Genomic DNA, 22,974 nt, shown 5'->3' with positions numbered 1-22,974 from the left:
TAGACATTTTTTTATAGAATTTGTATAATTATATTGATACAGAAAACTCTTACCCCATTAGTTTGTAAATAAATAGCTCGAATTAGGCCAAAACTAAATTCTAAGCAAATCCGCACACTGGGCTTGAACGAGTTTACCGGACAACACTTTCCCTCATTTCCGACACTTCTGACGGCTGTCAATGCTGTTAGAAGGACGCGAATAAAAAAAGAACTCATCTTTTGTGTGCGGCATTGAATTTCAATTGTTATTACAATAAAAAGACAAATTGTTGCTAGTTTGTCCTACTTTTTCGATACAAGTGATATTCGGATAGTTCCCGCAGCGTTCAAAATAACAGTATAGCTGGTAATATTTCCTGGCGTTCGTCGAAACTTTTCACTGTTCCAACTCTTCACTATGGCCGCCGGTGTTGCTTTTGTACCCCCTGCAAAAATCAACAACGTTTGGCTTCACTCGTGTGTTTGACGCCGTTATAAACCGTGCTATTTTCTTTCAGCAATGCGCCGTAAAGCAAGCGGCGGTGTAAGTACACCGGAAAAATCGACACCACGCCGTTCCACCCGTGGTCGCGTCCGACGCTCACCGTCGAAATCCCCCGAACCGGAACCAGACACCGACGACCGAGAGTACGGTGCTAGTGCCAGTACGCAGGATGAGGAGAAAAACAGCAGCTCGGAGGAGGAAACTACTAGTCGCAAAACAGGTGCGAGAGGTCGCGGAGGTCGCGGCAGAAGTGCTTCTTCACGCCGTAAGACGGAAGAAGCGACACCGTCCCGCACTCGGCGTAATAGTCGCCGTGAGAAAGAAGTGCAAGAAGAATTGCCTCCCGAACCAGTGCAAGCAGAAGAAAACGGAGCAGAAAATAAAATAGAACAAGTCGTCGACCAACCGGATGCGGTCGACACTGTTACGACCGAAGAGGTGATGGATCCTATTCCGGAAGAGACTGTTGAAGAGCTACAATCTTCAGACACGGTCGAACCGAATGTGGTGCAAGACGAACAAGATGGATGCGAGAGCACAGCTTCTGTACGTCACGATGAGCGAGAGCACGAGGAAAGGAATGAAAGTCCCCTTGCAAAGGCAGAAGATTCGGAACCAGAGGCGAAGGCATCAGAAGCAACCGTAGAAAAGGTAAGTCATACAAATGGTGATGAAGAGGAGAAGGAAGAAGAAGAGACAGATGAAGGCAACGGCAGGTCAAGAGTAAATGAACCGGAAGATGCTCGCGATGATAGCAAAACGGTCGTTAACAATCGTTCTCGAACAAGGCAAGAAAGCGATTCCAACGAAAGTGGACCAGAAGAAGAGCGAAGGGATGAAGATGAGGATCCGAGAGCAGCAAAACGAAATGAAAGGGAAGCAGCAGAACAAGAACGCGTTGTAACTCCGGAAGAATCGATGGACGCGGACGCTGTCACATCTGGTACGGAGGAGGAAGCAAAAGTTACTGATCGTTCCGATAAATCACGACACCGTGGTGATCAGCATGCTGCTGAGACGGATCGCTCAAGGAAAGCTTCAGTCACGGTATCAGACTCTCCTGAGAGTAATGTGACGCATGTTGCTCCTCCTAGCAAAGAGGAACCGAAGGAGGAGGAAGAATTGGAAGCGGGCGAAATAAAGGACACCGATCAGAATATGTCGGAATCGAACGCCAAGGAGGAAATCAACGTAAAGGAAGCACCTCGTATCCGACCCCTCCAACGTAAGCGTCGTTGGTTAACGTCGAAGAATACCGATAGCAAACCGGCAGTCATTACCATTTCAACGGATTCGTTAAAGAATATTATTTCCGACGTGAAACCAGTTCCGTTGTCAGATGTAAAGCTGGAATCCTCATCGGAACCAGAAGGTGCAGACGAAGCAGCAAGTGCCGAAGAAAACGACAAAGATCGTGTGAGACGCAAGCTTCGTGAATCGAATGAATCGTTCACACAGTTGCAACAGCAACCATTACCACAACGACAACGCTTATCGAAGTCGGCAGAAAAAGAAAATATTGCTATCGAAGGAACCGAAGCTGATACTAATGGTGATGCTTCGGTGGTGTTAGCTGGTAAACAAAAGGTAACTACAGAAAAGATCGCTCTGTCCCGCAAGATCAGTATCGTAAGCGACGACGGAAGTACGGTCGGTACTACGGCACCGGTCGTTCGACCGCCAAGTCCCGCAAAGCATCTTACGAGCAATATATTGTATATTACGAACCTGGTGCGACCTTTCACTGTGCTGCAACTAAAGGGGTTACTTGCAAGGACGGGCAAGATAGTAGAGAACGGGTTCTGGATTGATAAGATCAAATCGAAGTGCTATGTTAAATACGAAACGGAAGAGTAAGTAGCGCTTTTGTTGTGAAAATGTGTTCGACGAAATTAGATACATATATCTCATGATTTTTATTTACAAAACAGTGAAGCAACGGAAACACGTCACGCTCTTCACGGTATCCGTTGGCCGACTTCGAATCCAAAGTGTTTGGTAGTGGATTTTGGTAGTGAAGAAGCGATGGATAAAGCTATCCTTTCGACTCTCGAAGATGGTGCCCTTCGTGCTACCATGGAAGGTGCAAAGGAGGGAAAAGAATTCGGTTGGTCACGTGATGCATCTAAGAAAGAGGAGGTATGAATCTTATCTTTGCTCAAACGTGCGTCAAAGGTACAGTGTGAATAATACGATTTCGGTCCGTTATGTTCCACAGACTGTACGTCGCGTCCGTGAATGGGATCTTGGCAAGAAGGATGCTTTTGATCAGGAACGAGACGGTAGGGGAGGACGTGATCGAGAGCGTGAAGGCGTTGGATTGACAGATAAAGACAAGGGAGCAGATCGGACGGGGCGTGATCGGGAACGTGGACGCGAAATGGAGGAAGGGCAACGTGATGGACGAGGCAATCGGCCCGATGGTGCTCCTGGTGACCGAAGTTTAGAACGAAAGCGTTCTGCTGAACGTGAATTTGGTCGAGAAAGAAGACGCAGTACTAGTGTATCACCAGGTAAGGATAAATAGAATTCGAGACGGTGATCGTTTTTGTACAGTATTTTTAGTTGATGAAATATTTCATGGTCTCCTAAGACACGAACCATATAATATCAATTTATTTCTCAACAAATTCGCAAAAGAAGTACAATATTCGTCATCTGGTTTGCAATTTCCACGTTTTCCCTCTTTTGCAGCGAGAAAATTCAAGAAGAAGGAAAATGAACCTCCAATAAGGCTGCTAGATGATTTGTTCAGAAAAACGAAAACGACACCATGCATATATTGGTTACCGCTCACCACGGAACAGGTAAGATTTGTGCTGTGTAAAAATTAGAATTATGAATTATACTTATTTATTGTATTGCACTCGGATGCAGATTGCCGTAAAGGAAGAGCAACGGCGTAAAAACATGGCTGAACATCAACGCCGTGTCGAGGAACAGCGCAAGCAGGAGGAAGAGCGTGAACGTGAACGGAAGCGCGAACGGGAACGTCGTGACCGGGAACGTGAGCGAGAGCGCGAACGGGACCGCGAGCGTGATCGCGAACGTGATCGCGACCGCGATCGCCGTCGGTCACGCTCCCGCGAACGCAGCCGTGACGATGGTGGCCGACGCAGGCACAGATAAGAACATTTTTAACAAATTTAGCTTCATTTTTCAAAAATCATTTACCCTACCGGCTTTGAGCATAAAACCCAGCGGAGGAGAAGAGGAAGAACATGGGAAAGACACAGCTTGGGAGAGTTTTAAATGTTGTATAGCAAATTTCTAGGAGTAATCATATGCCTAGGAATGGCCTTAATTCGAAAGGCTTCGAAACAGATCCAAAAACATTGATCGATGTATGAATCCATTAATTGATGCACATTAAGGAAGGCATATTTGGATAGTGACTAGAATAAGCACATGAATATTATGCTTTCTGCATCCTATATGCGCGCGCTTGTCACTGTACGTGTGTGTCATAATCACTTTCCTATGGGTATTTTCTCCCATTAGGACAATATGTTTGATAGTCAGCTAGCAAAAAAGGAATTCGAATATTTCTATGCATAGATGATCTCTTTCCTCTGTACCTTAAAATACTATTTCACGTACAGGTTCGTTTTTACGAAACAAGATAGCCTATTACCGTCGATCACTTGCTTGTTCGCAATCGTTCATGTATCGATTTACATGTTTGTCAATGTTTTCGTATGCATTGATACTTAATCGAAATCGTACTATCCATTTTATTAGTCATAATACATCAGTTGGTAATACTGTGCACGATTTCTTACAAATGGAAACTATTCATTTGATAGTGTTACATTCAACATCCACCTGTACGTCGGCATGTTCTTTCGTATATCTTCTCCTCCCTTTTACTTGAACTCGTTATATGATAAGAACAGTCTCTAGATGATAGCAATGATTGAACTCTGGATTTTTTCGTATTTTCATCCATCGCTTGGGAAGTTATTCGCTTCGCCACGCGATTATGACAACTATACTCTAACAAAACAAAACAACACAAGACATTGGAAAAGGGGTATTTAAGATAGGTCCTAACCGTGGCAGGATGATCCGATTGACTATTGAATCATCCGGTACGCGATGATGGTTGATTGCAAATGCTCCACAATATTTTAGAGATATAGACACCTCCGCCACAGCCAGGTTTCGTAAACGCTTACGAAGGAGCAGGGTCAATCAGCCAATATCCCTTCATCGATAATACACCGTTCATGCAACATCCCGTGCAGCTATAGTTCGGTGCTGTCTCCAGTTTCGTCACTAGCGTAAGGATCAAGGTGGTAAGTCACGGTTAAACCCATACCATTCGACACTGTACTGATTATGTTTGCATGTTGTACTTTCGCTATCAGAGACGTCGGAATGCTAAATAGACAACCGTTAGGCTATTGCTTTGCTGCTCGGTCGTACTGCTGAGACATCTGTTCGAATTGAGGATACATGACTGAGGGAGTTCACCGTGCAGTATGGGCATCCAAGTGGAGTACCCCAAAAAATAAAAGAAAACAATATGCTGAATAAGTATATGTTTACCATTTTTCGTCCTGACGGGTTCAACTGCTGCGGAAACATGCACACACACCACATTGAGCTCTAGTTTGGGTTGTAAGACTACGAGAGTGAATCTAAAGAAATTCACTCCCCTAACCAAACTGTTTAGCTGCAAAACAGCATTACACTGTCTACTGTTGCTGTCTAGGGCTACCGCCATGGTAAGATTATCCATCGGTCCTTGCCGCGTAACTACCAACAAACCAAGCGAAAGCTCCCAACTCTATCTTAGATCGGTAACAGCATGCACCAACCCGCAATTGTGTAAGTGTGTCAAAGCATCCCGATGTGGTACATGTGTCCTTTCGGAAAAAAAGAATTTAACAACTATGAAATGTAAAATAGCATGAAATATACCTTTTACTTGTCAAGAAATTTTATTTCTTCTATTGCGCACAAAGAAAGAATCATTCTAAAGTAAAGAGGAAATTCCATACAGATCTGTAAGATGCTCTCTCCGAATAACGGATATCCTCGCTGTAGGATTAAATCTTCTGACAAATGTGTTCATTTGGAATTCCGATCATGTTCGCTATCTACTTTACGTAATAAGTTCGTGTAACTTCAACTCGCACATGCTTTGCCAACTATAAGACACGTTTGTTGAGTTAGGTCGTTTAACATGTTTTACCGTTCTTTGTCTGCTTTTAAGTTCATGGTTAAAAAATACATTTGGTTCTATTTCCCTACAGTAGTATTGTCGATCAAACTGATCATCAGATTCTGAGTTTACACACCTTTCCATAATATTGTGCAACATCACTGATTGGATAGTCTTGTTAGCTCTTAGGTCAATGGCAGTAGTTACACTTTGGATGGCACTTGATTCCATTTATACCGCACCGACAGCCACCAGTCGTGTCACCTTTCCCGGCCGGTCCCCAGCGATGACCGCGCGTTACCCAGCAGATCTCCGTTTTGCACATGGAACACTTGAGCCAATCGCAGCCCCACTTCTTCATCACTATCACCTGCAGTGGAATGATTTGCAAGAGCAGCATTGGTTACAGAATGTACTATTTCTTTTTGTGCAAACGGAGACCTCAAAACTTACCTGACAGGTGGGACAGTTAAGCGCTTCACCCTTTTCGATCATCTCCTGCAGCATTGCTTTGGTGCGTCGCGCGTCTATGTTAGTATCACAGTCACTGTTCATGCGGTCCTGGTACTGCTTACAATCGAGCCCGTCATGTATAACCTGTGTAATGATGCAATTGTTACACTGTTCATATGCATCCTGACCTACTGAGTCACACTAAGCAAAAGACCTACCCGACAGGTAAGACAGTTAACGATCCTACAGACGGGACATTTGAACTGATTTACATTATCCTCGTAGATGCACCAACCGCGACAGTTCGGCGTTCGACAGTGAAACGTGTTGTCGATAGTGCTTTCCGCCTGCTGGATCGATTTGGCAAGATGTGCCTCGTACAGTTCTTTGCTGACAAGAGCTTTAATTTCGCGTTGCTGCAAATACCAAATTGGAATTTTTTGTAGTAAAGCATGACATCCAAATAATCACTCATCCGCCGCCACCTTTTGCCACCTACCTGTATAACACTTTCACAGCTGTAGACGGCGTCACTGTACGGGCAGCGTATCGCCGCATCCTCACTGTACTGGATCGTGCTGATCAGACACTGTTTGCAGAACGAATGCAGACAATCCCGCAGCACGATGCCTTCGTACGGTTGAAACGCACCGAAACAGATCGGACACTCGAACGGTTCAATGTTCGCTATCAGATCCGCATTATCGAGGTTGACTAGCTCCGTGTAGTGATTGGGCGTTACCTCCGTCCCGTCTTCAGGCAGCGCGAGCCCATTACGACCGAACCGTACTGCTGGTGCTTTGTCTCCGGAGGAACCTTTCAACAGTACCGCCCGCACGATCGGACTAGCCGTCGTTATAATGGGCCGCTCCGGTTTAACCATACCACTCGAGTTGGGATTGAAGTTGTCCACGCCACGGTATTGACTGCGAGTAATGTTGGGACTCCGGTGCGTTGCCAACGCTGTCATCACGATACGGTTCTGTTCCGGCACTTGAATGTGTTCCGGTCGTATGAGATCACTGGTACGTGGCTTTGGAACTGGAGGAGACGCTGACTGTGGCGCCATTGCCGGATGCTTGCCCACCGTTACAGCCGCACTCGTAGTGTTCGCTTTGGTTTCTTCGTGCAAAATGTTAAATATGTCAGAGGATTTCCGATTCGAAGAGATCCGGTTCAGATCGTTGCGTGTCTCTAATGGAGGATTTCTGAGCTGGACGTGCATTGTCGGTTCTTTCGTCTTTCGTCCCGGAGCGAGCGGCGGTTGCTGATCTAAGAAGTGCGTCAAATCTTCAGGAGTGATAGTGATCTGTTCGGGCGGAGAGGGAGCTTTATGACGGACGGGCCGTGCCTCGGAACATGCCGCACATCCGGGTCGGTCGAGTGGGTTAATTAATGTGCACATAGGACAGGCCCATCCAGCATCACTATTGGAGGTAGTACATTCCTTCACAATAGGTTCGCTGTTGGGTTTGATAACCGATCCTCTGGGTGCAGCCGTAGGTAATGCTGTTGCACCTGTGTAAGAAATGAAAGTCAGGACAATGTTAGCTACTCTACAGGCACATCAGACGTCACCCAAGGATGCTCTTACCAAGAACGGTTTCATCGTTCTGTGTATCGGAATGCTCACCATCCGATTCGGAAGACACGGACAGAACCTTTATCTCGGCACTGCTGAAGCTTTGCTGCAGTAATAAAGGTGGCTTGTGATCTCTAGTCGGAACAGGTGGTTGCACTATGTAGACGAACAGTGTACGATCGCTCGTTTGTATACCGTAATCGTAGAGCGTCCTAGCGTCTTCTTCAAGCGGCTGATCATCACAACGCCAGCGTTGCACTGCCACCGGAATCTGGTACTCGTTGCATAGCTTTGCTTTCAGCTGGGCTAGTGTTGCAAACCCAGCCAACGTCATCCGGATTGGTCCCTTGTGTGACACCTTATCATCGATGTACACATTCAAACTACAAAGAAAGAGCACACAATAACCTCAATTTAGTGATATCTCTTGCTCCAATCCCACATTACAACCATCTACCTTATATCAGTCAAACTTCCAGACGTTGTGGAAGTTGGTCGTGTAGGGCTTTGCCTCGTCACCGACAGGGATACTTTCATCTTGGCCAGATCCATTGCCAATTCGGCCGCCCGATCATGGGATCCCTCACCGATCGCTTGTTCCAGATTGCGCAGCAGCTTATTTAACGCTAACGTGCCAGTGCGACTAATATTATTCGGCGAGTAGAGTAAGGTGTTCCGGAAGCGATCAACACCCTGCTGCGAACGTAACTGGACGGATAATTGTTTCAACTTCTCATCGTGTTGCTGCTGTTTTTCCATCAAGGACTTTCTGTGGCGATCTTGCAGCCGGGGCGAGAGTGGAACACCGGAAGGTCTGGGAATGGAACTCGTCTCGCTACTTTGAGCATGGCGCTGTCCACCACTAGCTGCACGGGCAAACTGTTGCTCATCCATCGGTTCGTAGTGGATACCCTGTACGTCGTTGGTGAGTACTAGCGTGGATCCGGTGGCAGGTGGTTGTTGATTCATCTCAACCACCGTCTCCGGAATCGTGCCTCGCAAACTATCCTGATTGATAATTTTACCCTCTATCGGTGGTGGCAACTTCACATCCGAGACATCACTCGTACGCCTCGGGAAGGATGTCTTCCTGATAGCCCCAGTGTTGGGTGAAGATGTAGGTGTTAACTCCGTAGTCGGTGTAAAACTTATCACAACCTGTTCCTTTTTCGTGACATCCTCGGATATAGGGAGAGGGACCGGAGATTTCCGAGCAAGTAGAGGACTTCCCATTTTTCTCGGCGGAACAGGACTGAGACTCTTGGTGCTGATGGGAATTCCCGAGGTAAGCCCATTTTTTCGTTGTACCAAGGGAGAATCCCGCTTAAGGCTATTGTTGTTACCACTGTTACTGGGTGGCTTTTGTATCACGGGGTACTTCTCCGCCAGGGCCTTTGCGTTCATCGCACGGATCATCTCTCGCAGGCGTTCCTTTTCTTTTTCGAGAGCTTCCTGATCTTGCTGTTCTTTGGTTTTTGGCACAATGACTTCCTTCACCACCAGTACCGGTTCGTGGTTGGGTTCAGGTTCCACCATTGCCCCGAAGCGTGCGATGCGTGCATTACGTATTTCTTCAATATTAACTCGATCTTTCGGCGAGTATGGTTTATTTAACACTCCGTACACCGCATCTTCCTTGTCCGTCATAGGTTCTGGTGAAGCAAGCGGAGCGACGTTGCCAACAGCGTGGCTTTCTTTAAGCTTTTGATCGTCAAACTTATTGGTGTTCTCGTTACCAGCGGCGGCACCATTATGGTAGCTCTCGGGAATGGCATTAAAGTTGCGATACAACGCACTGGTGCCGCCATCATGATGTGGGGCACGATTCAGTAGACTTTTAACGCCCATCTTCGGTGAGGCGAGTGGTTTCGTTTGACCATAGCTAGGCTTTCGCTGCACCATTGAGGCCCGATCGTCACCGTTTCCACTTACCAATAGCGTACCGTTAGTGACCGGTGCTGGTTTTGGCATAACGTATTTCAGCACTCGCTCCGGTTTCTTGTCCATATCATCGCCGCCATTTTGAACCATACCGGATGGCGTCTGATTCGCTGTCAGCTGCAGTCGTTTAGCGTCGGGAATAGGACGCTTCAATGGATGGTTCGGTCTGAGCGGGGGTTCCTCGAGAATGCTGAGCTTGCTGTCGTAAGGTTTAATGCGCTCACACGCCTCACAAATGATGCGCCAGTTCGGATTCTCCAGCGTACAGTACGGACAGGTCCACAAGCCCAGCAAATTCTTGTCGCTTCCCGTTTTCGCTAGCCCGTTTGTGGCCACCGACTGACCATGGATGTCTGGACCATTCGTAGTCGGCGGATGCGTTGTGAGAGGTTTCTCACTAACCGGTGCGTTAATGGGAACTGCTTGACTCGTCGAGGAACTTTTTGAAGACACCGTGGAAGTATCCACGCCGAAATAATCTCTTCTCGCGACGAACGTACTGCTCACGGTTACCTTCCCTGCCACCGGCACGCTCGTCGCTTCAAACTTTGATATCAATTCTTTGGCTGATTTCTGCTTATCACTCGATTGTTGGCCTTCCAGGGACTGGGTCCTGGAGTCGGTTCCATTGCACCGATACTCGTTGTGCACGATTTCAGCCGCCTCCCGATCTAGCTCACTGATGCTAGGAATTCCGATAGCCGATCGTCGCTTTTCCGCATCCCGTTCGCGCCTCTTCGTATCGTCCGACTTTTCCGTAATTTTTGCAAACAGGTTAAACTTTCCAACGCCGCCGGTAAGGGAAGATGATGGGCTGCTGGTGGAGTTTGCAGCTGCGTCTGGGTGTAACATTGAGTTCCTACAATATCCCACCTCGGGCAGATCGTCAGCGGCCTCTTTCGCGTGCTTCACGCTGCCTGTTTTCCGTTTGTCGATCGTTTTCAATATAATGTCCCGCTTAAAGGGTAGCGAGCTTTCCTGCTGCCGGATGCCCGATATTGGCCGTTTGTACCATGGGCGCGGGGAGATTGGCGATGTTGGTGGTTGGAGCTGTGCCGGAGCCGTCTGTCCACTGCTTGATTTAGCACTGGCAATAGCTTCCGCGTACAGATAGTCATGGATTGGGGACCGGGTTCCATTCGCCCGGTTAAACTGTTCCTCCATCTTCATCACATCGCAAGGATCGTCCACGTTGGTATGTGTTGTTGGTATATCCGGTGCTTTCGGTGCAGATTGTACCTTGCGGATGTTATCGATCAGCTGTTGCTTTTGCTCCTCCGTCAATCCACCGGGCGGTGCACGTTCTTCCGCAATATTGGGCAGCGGCGAAAGTGGTCTAATGAACGGTAGCGGCATAATGATGGCGGACGGTTCCGGTACGGTGGTTGGCTCTTTTGCCAGCAGCGACAGTGGTCGACCTTCAATGATCGCTTTGATCTCTCGATCCTCCAGAAGGCTCGTGCTGGAAGATGCTTCGTTAAGGGTGGATGTCGTTGGAGATACTGGTGGGGCCGGTGCAGGCCGTTTCTTGCGCGATAGTGTCGATCCGGGTGAGAGTGTCCGGTAGTTGGGCGTACAGGAGCGGGTGAGTGTGCTCGTTGTCGAGGATGCCGTATCGGATCGATCGAGTGAGAGTGGTGGCGGCGGTGGAGCACGTCTTTTACCTTTCACGTGCAGATACGCCCCAGCACGCCGATCTTTCGAGCTGTCACTCACCGTTCGTCGATGTCGTCGAGCGGAAGGATCGCCGATCTTATAATATTCTCCAACGGAAGAGAATTCTTGAAGATCAACTCCGTTCTCTAGGGTGGAGGATGTGCTGGACTTAGTTGCACTCGTCGCCGGTAAACTAAGGTCCGTGTATACCGTACGCTGGTTGTCTCGCGTTAGAGTTGCGTCCCGCTGATCTCTAACCGGACTATCCCGGAGGCTTGCAAACAGTCGATACTTTTTGCGCAACGTTAGCTCGTATTTACGATCGAGCTCTCGGGCACGGTCTCGCTCGGAGCACCGCCGCTTGTAACTATCTGTGTACGGGCCCGGTTGTATCGTGCGACGAATCTCGGAATTACCTTTCGCGAGTACCGCTTCGTAGCAGTTCGGTGGCACAAAGGCGAACCCGTTGGTAGCTGTGCTGAGAATACTGTCACAGCTCGAACTCTTCGAAAGATTGTTACAATCAATCACCGGTCCGGGGCTCGGCGATGAACTGTGCGTACCATTGCTTGCCGACTGACTAACACTATCCCCCGCCGTAGTGGTTGAGTTCTTGCTGCTCGTACTGTCTACGGTGCGGCGGCTCACAATCGTACCACTTCCGGGCGCTGTATCCGCGGTTGTTGAGGAACTCCGTCCTATACTACCACCAGCATTAGTCTGTTGCACTGTAGACCGCTGGGTACGTTGTTGGCGTGGCTGAGCACTTCTGTCATGCAGTTCCGGCGTAACCGCTGAACCGCTGGCGCTGCGTGCGAGCGCACGTGACTCATCCCGACGGAACCAGCGGAAGAATGACTGAAAGCCGCCACCACCCGTAGACGATGTGGTCGAAGCAGCACTGCTAATGCCGTTGGCTCCGTTGTTACTACCCGCCGCTGCCGAACCGCGGGAGTCAGGAACATTTTTGGACTAAAAATAACAAAACGAATGTGCACGTGAAATTAGAGAAGAGGAAGTCGCATAAAGTGGCGTGGTAGAGCGATTCTGTAGGGGCAGAAGATACTGCACAGAGGTTACATTATGGAACGTGTGTTATAGGAATCTGAAGGAAGCAAATGGGATACAAATAGAAAATCTCCAGGGTACAAATTTCCCGCTTGCATCCAGTGAGTGTAAATTGAAAAGATTCGTTGTAATGTTGTTGTAATAATTCGACCTACCTGCACCGACGACTTCTTCGACTTGGCCCGTCCAGCTTCTGCCTTACTGCTGCTGCTGCTGCACCCGACGTACGCGTTCACAAGCACTTTGGCACCACCATCGGATTGGCGGTTCATATTACACGCGAATCCGTCGTTCTCTCGGGTTCCCCTTCGACGAATCAAAGAGGTGCATTATTCTATTAAACCACACACCGGCAGCCACTTGAGACAGGGTGCCCGGGATGCGCTGGGTGGTGCGTGTGTGTACGATCTGGCTGATATGGGGGTACTGTGTGATATGCGCGGTCGATTACGTCAATTTGGGTTGCTGCTTCGGGAGCATCAATCAGCCGCTCGAGTGTCCCTTAGTCCCGTGGAGTTCTGCCATGAAAAGAATATAAAAACTGCCATCAATTTATGAGCTCCTTTGTGACAAAAGAAGGCTAAAGAAGCAAAAACGCGGTATGATGTATACACTACGCGAAATAAAAATAGCAATACTATGCTTTTATGGGAATATATTTTAAATTACTAGTTACATTGTTCATTTCACGGTTGAGAATCGTCGTAGATCGTCAAGGTTAAGCTTCTTTTCGTCCAAAAAAAAGCACATTTACCATTCGTCCGCCCAAGAAAAAAGATTTCCGCAAAAATGGAAGCGATGTACTTGACATCCGATTCCGACCGATTTCTCAGTAAATACTGCATCTTTTTATATTTTCTTCAAAGGTGCGTTATCAAAACCAATTGCTTCCAAGCAATGCCAATTTTCGAAAAACAAACTCTTTTCACTATCAGTTGGAGTTAGTTTCGATTGACTCAACGCCATATCGAACATCTGTATCTGTGTACTATAGTATAAATTAGTAGTATAAATTATACTAAAAAGTAGTAAAAAAAAGTTGAATAGTACTTACATTCAGAACATTTTTTCTGGTAATTTAAAATATATTCCCAAAAAAGGGGGTGTTATTTTTATTTCGCACAGTGTATGTTTGGACTAATAACTTAACCTTCGTAAACCCCAGTGGAATCATCTGCATGACCTCGCGTTCGTTCGCTCTGCTGTGTTGAAATGGCGACATGTGCTATATTTGCATCTAATTTTGCGAATCGCTTCTGTCTTATGAGTAATATTTGTACCACTTACAAAGCGATCAAAATGTACAAAAAATGGAAGCTGCAACAAAACGATCCTCATCTGTCTCAACAGGGTTCGATGTACTACAAGCAAAGCGTTTTGCAGGGATTGATTTATGACCCGACGGTTTCCAGCATCAAGAAACCCGGTTATCCCAGACCAGATCGGTATGTGGCATAACAGTTTCATATCCTGAATTATCCTCATCATCATCATGCACGTCAGCACATGCAAGAATCCGGGATGTATAGCGTAAAAATGATGGTGCATACCTAAAGCGTCGTAAACGCATAGTGCGTAGCACACATGGCCGGTAACTCCTCATATATCTACTGCCAGAGCACCGGTAAGAAGACGAAGATGCAAAGACATTGCATTTGCGGGTGTACGCACGGCCATCATGATCATGGGAAAACTCTGCCGTGCAATGAGTTGTAGCAAAGGGGACACGAAAAAACCCCACCCCGACGAACAGAAGGCGGTTTCGTATAACATCACCGGTAGATCGGCTGACAAGAGAGACAAACGACGGTGTCGACGCGCAAAAGAGGGCGACAATGTTTAATTATAAATTTCTAAATGCAGGGATTTTAGCTTATGCTGCGAGTTAACTTTTTCCATTTAATCTCTCCCTGCGCCTTTCAATTTGCTGAGAAATGCCGGTTTTGTTAAGGCGCTTGTTTTGGTTTGCTCGACGAAGGAAGACAAACAACAAAACAGCACAAAATGCATTTCCTTTTCGCTTCGAGCGAACATCCGTCATATGGTAGTGAGGCGCATGTGGACCGAGATTTTAAATGCATCATTTATGAAAATTAATTTAGATATCTTTCATTCTCTTTATAACGTAATAAATTCACAGTTTAACGATTTTACAACTAATAAATGGTTCCAATTTGTGAGTACACAATTGAATGTGTGTCGGAGGGACGGTACGTGTAGATCACCCAAGTTTAAGAAGACCGTCCCATTTATTTATTCAATGATTTGCCCAAATCTTCGTGGTTTGGCCGTGTACCGAAACACGGCTCAATCGTTTGCCAGATAAACAAACAAAGTTGGACTACCACAATCCATTAAACTGATCGCCATTTTCCACAAACACGCGCAAACTTGATGAGTTCTTCTGCTGCTCCCCACCTGTGAAGGCCACGAATCTTTCAATCACGCTTAGCCGATGATGATTCGATGTCCTTCAAGTAAACCAAACTATTCGTGCATTACAGGAAATTTACGGCTTTAGCATCCAGTGGTTGGCAAATTCTCCAGCGAAATAAAAAAAATTATGCGGAAGAGGGGTTGCAATCAACAAACGATTTTACTTTACCCTAAAAATTGGTTAGCTTCACAAATGTAACGGCTTATAATGTGAAAGACGTTGCAACTCCATCAATAGCCCAGCTATGCGATGAGACTTTCGGGATTTGATAGCTATCAGACCATTCAGATAAGGTAAATCGAAAACTGTGTAGAACTTTCAAGGCTCTTCACTGGAAGTTACAAGAACCAACTACTAAAATGGTAGTTTGACAACCGATGAATCGGGGGTTGAGGGTGCATGCTCTTTCATGAGTCTGAATCAGATTTACCTCCCACTAGTTCTTTGATTTTGCCCCTTTTTTAAATGTAGTAAATAAGACCATAAGGTCGTATTAAAATTTAATAATTTTATCCTGGTTTATTGGATATTGGTTTATTGGTTAACCCTCCTGCAATGATCACCGCGATCATGCTCTAGAGCTACTCTCAAAAACCCATCGTTATTTGCTAAACCCTGGGTTAGCTCATTGCGCACATGTAAACAGTGATCTAGTCGTGATCTTTACCCCAACACTCGACACACCAAACCGCAATGCGGTACAACCGAGGTTTTGGAATTACCGACGTGCAAATGGATAGATTACAACTGTGTCTGGTGTAGGTTTCAACCCTGCACAAATTATGCATTCCTCGGGTAGTAACCAAGGTCCGATGAGAATTGGTGCTATTATTCTAAAATAGTTCGATTGGAATTTCTCAATTGGTCTAGTGATGGCACACAGTTTGTTGCGTTGCACGTATTTTCAGCTGACTCTTACGAGCGAAGGGATGGTGCAATTTCGACATACTTCAATGTGCCGGATGTAGACGGAAGATATAAATAATATTTCTCCCAACCAGATAAATGTATGCAGTTGTGAAAGAGAAACATTGCAATCATCTGATGATTTAGGATAATATTTCCTTTAACGAATAACTATCTAGGGCCATTGGTTCCTAACTCCAACATTTGTAACCTTGCGGCACATGAATCTTGTTGGACCTGGTTTTTCACCTTATGGATCGTGCAACTCATCCCGATACCGTACGTAACATGAGGTTCCTTTCGACTGTCGCATACCGAAATTAGCTGGCAAACATACAAGGAATGCACGTGAGAATGAAACGAAAACTCATCAAATCGTGCGAGCAAAACCCAGCGTTTGAAGGGGGACCCACCTCCATGGGGCTACTACACTTTATTGTATCTGCACCTTGTTAGTTAGCCCGCCTGTCCAGGGGGGACACTGCACGTGGTCGTTCGAGGGCAATTAAAATCACATCATTAAACCGTGAGTTGGATCGTCTGGATGCATTAGAACGGCATGTGAGACGTGGCAAATGAAAAGTGAACGCCATAAAACTGAAACGCATCGTGTTCGTTCCTGGATGTTCCGGGTAGGCAAGGCGTACTGCGCGTTGACAGTTTCACATTCATTTCCCGGTATCTGGCATGGGAGATTTTTTTTTTCGGAGATGTTCGAATGTGTGATGGGCATCAGGTTTTACGATAGTTGTATCTAAAAGTAGTAAATAACAGCACAAGAGTGCGTTGGGTGTGTCGAGTTTCCTCGTATACGACATTTTGTTATAACCTGTTACAATTAGGCGACAAGAAGAGAAGAAAAACTTTAATAGATACTTAATATGTTGTTGTAAAAGCAAACTACTTGCGCCAAGGAATTTATCATCGATACATGGACATGGATCCTGTCCAGTAGAGTTGGGTCACAACGAACTGGAGCGACCTGGAACGGCAGGATGAGCGAACTACCTGTCGAATGTTGGATCATTTAGTGACCGAACTGGAACTATAACAACAGAATAGCTTCTTCCTTACTGAAAAAGGATTCTGTAGTCTCCTATATTAGCTGTATAGAGTATATTAAACAGTTTCTATAGAGTATCTATAGTGGACTGATCACGTCATGGGAATGACACAGTAGCTCCATAATGAGTTGACTTTATGGTCAACGAATAGGCAATACTACAGATATTACAAACTATTCCCCTCAAACACCACATTGTGTCCAAGGGCCAACAAATCTCAAGCACAGCGTTACCGATACTTGAGACGTTCCTACGCAAATCCACAGTCTTATGCAGTTCATCCACATCCTCCCATGCTAGAAAGAGGTTAATAGCCATCCAAGAGTAAACATCCACACTGCTCCCCGGCAACTTTCTTCGGCCCGAACTTGCTAAACACAGACGCAGAGCTCCACCATACGCACCCGACAGATTCTTCCCGGTTTTGCAAACGCAATCGACTTTGATTTACACGCGTCTCGTGGGATTTCAGACGACGCATCGAGCAATTACTCAAACCCCAAGCGTGACGGGCTACCGTTTCCGTTCAATATATTAATATAATTTGATGTCATGACGCTCGGGTCGACAGGCAGGGCTTGCAGACATGCAGGTCCAGGGAATTGGAAAACCGTACCGAACGCACTGCGCTGCCAGCGAGGAAGAGGAAGGGATAAGGGGGATTTGCAGATGAAAGGCGACGTGGAATTTGCAGCAAAACATGCATCACCAACAAGCCGTTGCATCCGGTGTGTTGCGCGTTTGTTGGAGAAAAGGAACGTCCCAACGTGCCGGCTCACGGTGAGCGGAGATAAATGACGCTTAAATTACCATGCGGAACACTGGAATCCGATGGCGGAAGCCGGGAAAGTCGATCAGCAGCGAGCGCATTTGTGGTTTTTGGTGTTAGGTTCGCCTGTCCGATCGCTCTGTGCACACCAGACGAGCATGGTGCATTTAAAAATAATTTTGCCTATCCACGAAGGCGCCTGCCATTGCGGATGAATTAGCCAAGCCAATGCGGTGGCAAATCGGTTGAATTCGCATGGTTAGGTGTATGTACAACAACAAGTACGCAAAAAATCTGACTTTGAAAACAACCATTCACAGTCTCTGGCAGCAACAGTGACTAAGATGCTATTTATCACTTCCACCCAAACACACAACCGGTTGCCGGTTAAACGTTGGACGTGAAAATGGATGATTCAAAAGCGATCGTGACCGTGTTGCGAATAGTTCATGGTACCCGCGGTAGCGAGCTTGCCTTTGATATTTGAGCCTCCCTTGCCTTGTTGTTGTTCGTTGTTCGAGAAGAGCAATTCAAACGCTGCGCCTATCGTTTGATACGTCACAATTAATAAACACTCACTTGCCAAAGGAACAGTTTCTTGCCGTCTCGCACACCAAACCAACGACAAAGAGTCGCGCAAGGAAAAGTGTATATTACGCAGAGAAGAAATAAAAACTGTCACTTCCAACACGGCACGATGACGGTTCTGCCCACACGCAGGGATCCTCGAGACGGAAGCACTTATCCGACACGGCGCGAACGATGATGAGATTAAATATTAAATCCGTCCGTTTATTGCACTGCTGTGTTGTTTCCCACAACTGACCGGGAACCGTCGCACGTCACTCGCGAAACAGAGTTTTCGTTTACTTTGTCATCGTGAAGATCTGGCGTTGTCGATGGCGGACCTCGTTTTCCTTCGCCCGGTGTGATGCGAGTTGGGAAGAAAATTTACGCCACTTTTGACGCACATAGTGGCGTTTTTCACTCACTTGCACAACCAACACGGACGAAAATACGAGCTATCCGGAGCTCTGGTCAGCGATATGATGTCCCGGGATTGAAGAACGCCACCTTGACGGTTTACTATGGGGGAAAGTGTATTCACCTTGGATTTTTAGTACAACGACCACTAGCACACACTGGCATGATGTTGTTTTAAGCGCGAGTATGTTGGACACTTTCTATTAATTACACTACGTGCATTACGTTTAGTACAAATGTCCGATCGTGGAGAGGATCGTCGAAAGTTTCATGGAACAAACACACACCCAGTATCAGCCAGAAGAGACACGCCGGTTTTTTTTTTGTTCTCGGACCAGACCAGGATCGTTCCGGTAGTGTGGTCGAATCGCGACTGCCGGCTACAGCACAGCGCGTAAGTGTGTCCCTAAAACCGCCAGCCGCAAGCCGACGTGTGTTTGCGAGGAAAAATTATAAATACTACAACCGAACCGAAAACCGACGAAACGTTCGGTGCCCCGGTTCTAGCACGAACAGACAAATGCAAACGTGGAGCAAGCAAATAAAAAATTGGCCACTAACAGGGTAAGCTATAGCGGGGACGGGGTAAGCTACGCATACTCTTCTATATACTTCGCGGTGAATGGGACGCCATGGTAAACCCGAAACGTGGTCCATCAACGTGGGGCCGGTTTGGGGTGTCGTTGAGTTTGCAAATTTTGTGCATAGTTTCTTCCCAGTAATAGTATCGTTTGAGTTTATGTTTATGGTTTTTTTGTTGTTGTTGGGCTGAAAATGTAAGCAAAAAAACGCAACAGCGATCGTATGAGCCGGTCGTGAAAGATCGCTTTGAAAGAACGATTCAGGGTGTGGTATTAGTGATGAGAATTTCATTCCGAACCTACCAGGTTCGTGCCGTTCCTTTTGGGAAACGATCGAACCTTTTTTTTCTATCGGCACAACAACCTCAAGAAGTTGTACAAAGATCATGGTTCAGTTCCATTCAAAAAAAAATATCTTTCCCATCACTAGTGTGGATGGGTTTTCTACAATTAGCATGGGTTGGGGTTTTTATTTCCTGAGACGGATTTGAGTTATGAAAATCCACAATCCATCGTCAGCGGAATTGAATCCACTGGTTGGTTTGGAGCTGGGAGTCACTTTGGAAGGTCAGCAGTAAGTGCTAGAAATGGCAGAATGTGTATCTCCATCGCTGCACAAATGTGGTGTGACCTCATAGAACGCCATCGATCAAATATTCAACACTTGATGACTCACTGGTGAACTAATCAGCACGACATCCAGATTCCATGTTCAAACTTTGGAAGAATTTTTCTGTGTCTGCCCAAGAGAGAACCGTAGTCTTTTATCACGTTGAGTGATGTGCACAAAGTCTGCCTATAAATCGAAGCTCTTTATGTTGCAGAACGAACGAAGCTCCAAAGTTCATTAATAACATCTTTAGTAAGCAATAAAATCAATCACACGAGGAGAAGGGAACGTCCCTGGATGCAGTCTATCCGTTCCGCCCGACTGCACAGTGCATCGTCCATTTCGCAAATTGGTCACCATTAATAACAATAAAGGTAATGATTTCATAACTTTCGTGCAGTCACGAAGCCACGAGGTCCACCTAGTCGACTGTAACGTCTTCATGTCGGACATCACCAGGCACCAGCGTGGACCTAGTGTAGGAGTTAAATGATTGGCCATCTTGGAAGACCGAGCGGAAAGATGCGCGAGCTGTTTGGTTATGTGTCTTCCGTCACTCCATTCTATTTCTCGACGATCGTTAGTTTCACCATTTCGCCACTGTAAGAATGTTGTAAGCAGCTTAAGTTTTCCGCCGAGAAAATGTAGTAACCCCGCTCACAGACGTCCCCCTGTGCAGACGTCCATCAGCGGGTTGACGCGGCGATGGCAACTTCGCGCTGATGATTTGTTTTCTGTCGTTCGTTGCCAAAAAATGAACAGCTTTAGAAGAACCCTAAATTCCGGTTGGATGGAGAAATTTTGTTGAGACAAAAATAGGAATCCCGCAACATGCTTCGTGAAGGATTCTCTCTTTGACCGTCGGATATAGATTAAGCTTAGATAAAACGATACACAAATTGGAATCACTTGTTGAGGTCAGTAATTCGGGAAGAATCAATGAAGATCACTGATCTTCCATCTCTGCTTCAATCTATCTAAAAGAATAGCGAACCATTCTGAACCTTGTGCCATGACGGTGACATATGGTCAATTAACGATACGACATGGCGATCAAAATAGCAACAACTGAAAAAAAAAACTGTGCAAGAGAAACCGTATATCCCATATGGCACCGGGGGTGTAGACCATCACACCGTTCTGTTTAATGTGTGTTTTCGTTTCTTCCCAAGGCAACAGCACAATAAAGCCACAAGTGAGCGTCGATCGTAAAAGACCATGCGTCGCCATTGCCAAACCGGTTCGACATTTGCGGGAAATCCCAGTGTGTGTTTTAATGGTGGTTTCGTATTTTCGTAATGCGTGAATGATTAACCATGCTCAATTAATCTGTTCTGACAGAAGAATGCCCAAACCGAAACCGATCGAAAGGAAAAATGTCACCATACCCGTATGGGTTTGGTTGAACCAACTCCACCCAACGTCACCACAATTGCTATTGGAAATAAATGGGAAATTCATGCGGACGATCGAATAGTGGAAAATTTAAAAATAAACAACACTAACCCCCCAGAAAAAAACGAGAATGCGAAAAACATAGGAAAGGGAAAAAGGTCGGATTGGGGCTAATGGAATGTGGAATGTTAATATCCAAAAGACCACATGCGAAGGGGCCCATTCTAGTTTTGTGCCTTTGCCCAACAGATCAACAGGGGATGAATGGGACCACTTCAGTGTACCACCAGCAAAAACATCACCAGATAGGTTGCAAATGGTGATCGAGACACGCGGTGCACGTGTGTATGCGTACGCGACATTAATTGTCCGTAACCGATACACAAGAGATTCAATCGTGATGTGCAGCTCCCATTGCAACTACTCAATTGCACACGTCGTTCATGTATTACGCACTTCGCGCCGTTGTTGATCGGTGTCAAATGGCGGAGACACGAGTTCGAATCTAATAAAAAAGGGACGTCCGTAGAAGATACACACATTTTCCTTCCTGTTGACAGGGCGAAAGTAGCCAATCCGATGGGTTTTGGGTGAACAGACCGTGGGTCACGTTGCACACCGCACTACGAAAAATTTAGGCAGGGTGAATTTTCCGTTACATTAGGCACTTCGTTGCCCCATTTCCATCTCTTCGTCGTATCGTCTAAACTCTCGTATCGTCGTATGTCCAGACCGTTGCGGGTGGTCGCCAAATTGTAAACAGTTCGTTAAAGCGGTACACGATGTGCGAAAAAATAGTCCCGTGGGCAAAGAATATAAATTTAGCGATCGAGAGACAAAACCTTTCAACGCCCAGACGCGCCAGTGCACCTCTTATCGACGGCAAGGATCATTGCGGCTTCCGAAAAAATCACCTTCCAGAATTGAACTATCACCTACCATCCGATCTTTCGAACGAACCTGGGACACCACGCACACACACACACACACACTCGAATGATACCGCGTAATAATGCGCTCGTCAGCGAAACGACGCGATCCTACACCGTTGGATGCTGCAGAAAAACTAACAGCGAGCGCGTCAATGATTGCCGGTGTTTGAGACGGTTTAGCGCGCGGAAGTGTGTGTGCGTGCGTGGTGTTTCACAAAGGCAAGCGCCACCATCGCTGAAAGTGTGGATGTACGAACGCAATCGTGGTTTCGATCGGCGGTTTTCTTTTTTTTTTTTTGATTTCCACGTCCCGCTTTTCCGTGTTCCAGCCTCCGCGCGATCGTGTGCCGCATTGCAATAGAAGAGGTCTAGTTGAGTTAATTGTGATCTGGGAAGGGAGTGTATACCGAGGTATTATTCTTTGTGCGGTGTGGAATTGGGTATTGGCAAAAGTATGGATTGTAAAAAAAACATGTTTGATATGACATTGCACATTAAAAGTGCTTAATAATGCAAAACAAACGGCACTGTCGTGTTCGATAGAGAAAATACGTTGAGCAAAACATGATTTTGTATTTAAAAACATTTGAAACATCATGGATTCAGACGAATAACAACAAGCATACATATTGTTTGATACATTCTAATTTAGATTTAATGCTGCGCTTTTACAGCGCTAATGTAGCGCCTCTGCAACATAAATGCTGCGGTTTCGCAGCATTGCAACTGATGCAACTGTAATACAGCGCTAATAAAGCGCTCCTGCAGCACTAATCCAGCTCTATTGCAGTGCTTATGCAGAGTTAATACAGTACTCCCGATGCGCTAATATAGCATGCTTGCAGTGCTAATCCAGCGCTAATGCAGCGCTCTTACAGAAAAAATAATAGTAGAATATTGGGCGTAGCGCTGAATTGACCGATTGTTACATGATTTATGA

At 46.2% G+C, this 22,974-nt stretch overlaps 2 protein-coding genes across 5 annotated transcripts; one reads left to right on the top strand and one right to left on the bottom strand.

Annotated features, from left to right (window-relative positions):
* Positions 1-199: 199 nt before the first annotated feature.
* Positions 200-4,257, top strand: LOC128305087 (apoptotic chromatin condensation inducer in the nucleus). Its single transcript, XM_053042380.1, has 6 exons — positions 200-348; positions 500-2,339; positions 2,418-2,625; positions 2,705-2,999; positions 3,181-3,293; positions 3,364-4,257. Exons 2-6 carry the CDS (start codon positions 502-504, stop codon positions 3,613-3,615), a joined length of 2,706 nt encoding a protein of 901 aa, XP_052898340.1. The 5' UTR covers positions 200-348; positions 500-501; the 3' UTR covers positions 3,616-4,257.
* A 1,152-nt stretch (positions 4,258-5,409) lies between these two features.
* LOC128305086 (uncharacterized) lies at positions 5,410-18,321 on the bottom strand. 4 transcript variants are annotated; one of them, XM_053042379.1, is made up of 8 exons: positions 18,112-18,321; positions 12,512-12,897; positions 8,149-12,260; positions 7,743-8,074; positions 6,609-7,627; positions 6,328-6,525; positions 6,110-6,253; positions 5,410-6,026 (listed from the first exon to the last, which is right to left on the bottom strand). In XM_053042379.1, exons 2-8 carry the CDS (start codon positions 12,626-12,628, stop codon positions 5,847-5,849), a joined length of 6,102 nt encoding a protein of 2,033 aa, XP_052898339.1. In that variant the 5' UTR covers positions 12,629-12,897; positions 18,112-18,321; the 3' UTR covers positions 5,410-5,846. The 4 variants fall into 4 exon arrangements, with proteins under 4 accessions (XP_052898339.1, XP_052898336.1, XP_052898337.1 ...); XM_053042376.1 differs by having other exon boundaries at positions 7,704-8,074; positions 18,112-18,320; XM_053042377.1 differs by having other exon boundaries at positions 7,704-8,074; positions 12,512-12,874; positions 18,112-18,320.
* Between the last annotated feature and the right edge of the window lie 4,653 nt (positions 18,322-22,974).

Source organism: Anopheles moucheti, chromosome 3, assembly GCF_943734755.1.
Source record: "Anopheles moucheti chromosome 3, idAnoMoucSN_F20_07, whole genome shotgun sequence".
NCBI lineage: Eukaryota > Metazoa > Arthropoda > Insecta > Diptera > Culicidae > Anopheles > Anopheles moucheti.
The sequence above is the reverse complement of the archived record's forward strand: the minus strand, read 5'-3'. Positions and strand labels throughout refer to the sequence as shown.

Excerpts from the sequence above, each read along its gene's own strand:
- LOC128305086 (XM_053042376.1), bottom strand. The coding sequence starts at position 12,628 with ATGAACCGCCAATCCGATGGTGGTGCCAAAGTGCTTGTGAACGCGTAC. Across the intron at positions 6,254-6,327 it reads TTAACTGTCTTACCTGTCGG|GTTATACATGACGGGCTCGA; the intron begins GTAGGTCTTTTG and ends ATCATTACACAG. Across the intron at positions 6,027-6,109 it reads TTAACTGTCCCACCTGTCAG|GTGATAGTGATGAAGAAGTG; the intron begins GTAAGTTTTGAG and ends ATTCCACTGCAG.
- LOC128305087 (XM_053042380.1), top strand. The coding sequence starts at position 502 with ATGCGCCGTAAAGCAAGCGGCGGTGTAAGTACACCGGAAAAATCGACA. Across the intron at positions 2,626-2,704 it reads ATGCATCTAAGAAAGAGGAG|ACTGTACGTCGCGTCCGTGA; the intron begins GTATGAATCTTA and ends TATGTTCCACAG. Across the intron at positions 3,000-3,180 it reads CAGTACTAGTGTATCACCAG|CGAGAAAATTCAAGAAGAAG; the intron begins GTAAGGATAAAT and ends CCTCTTTTGCAG.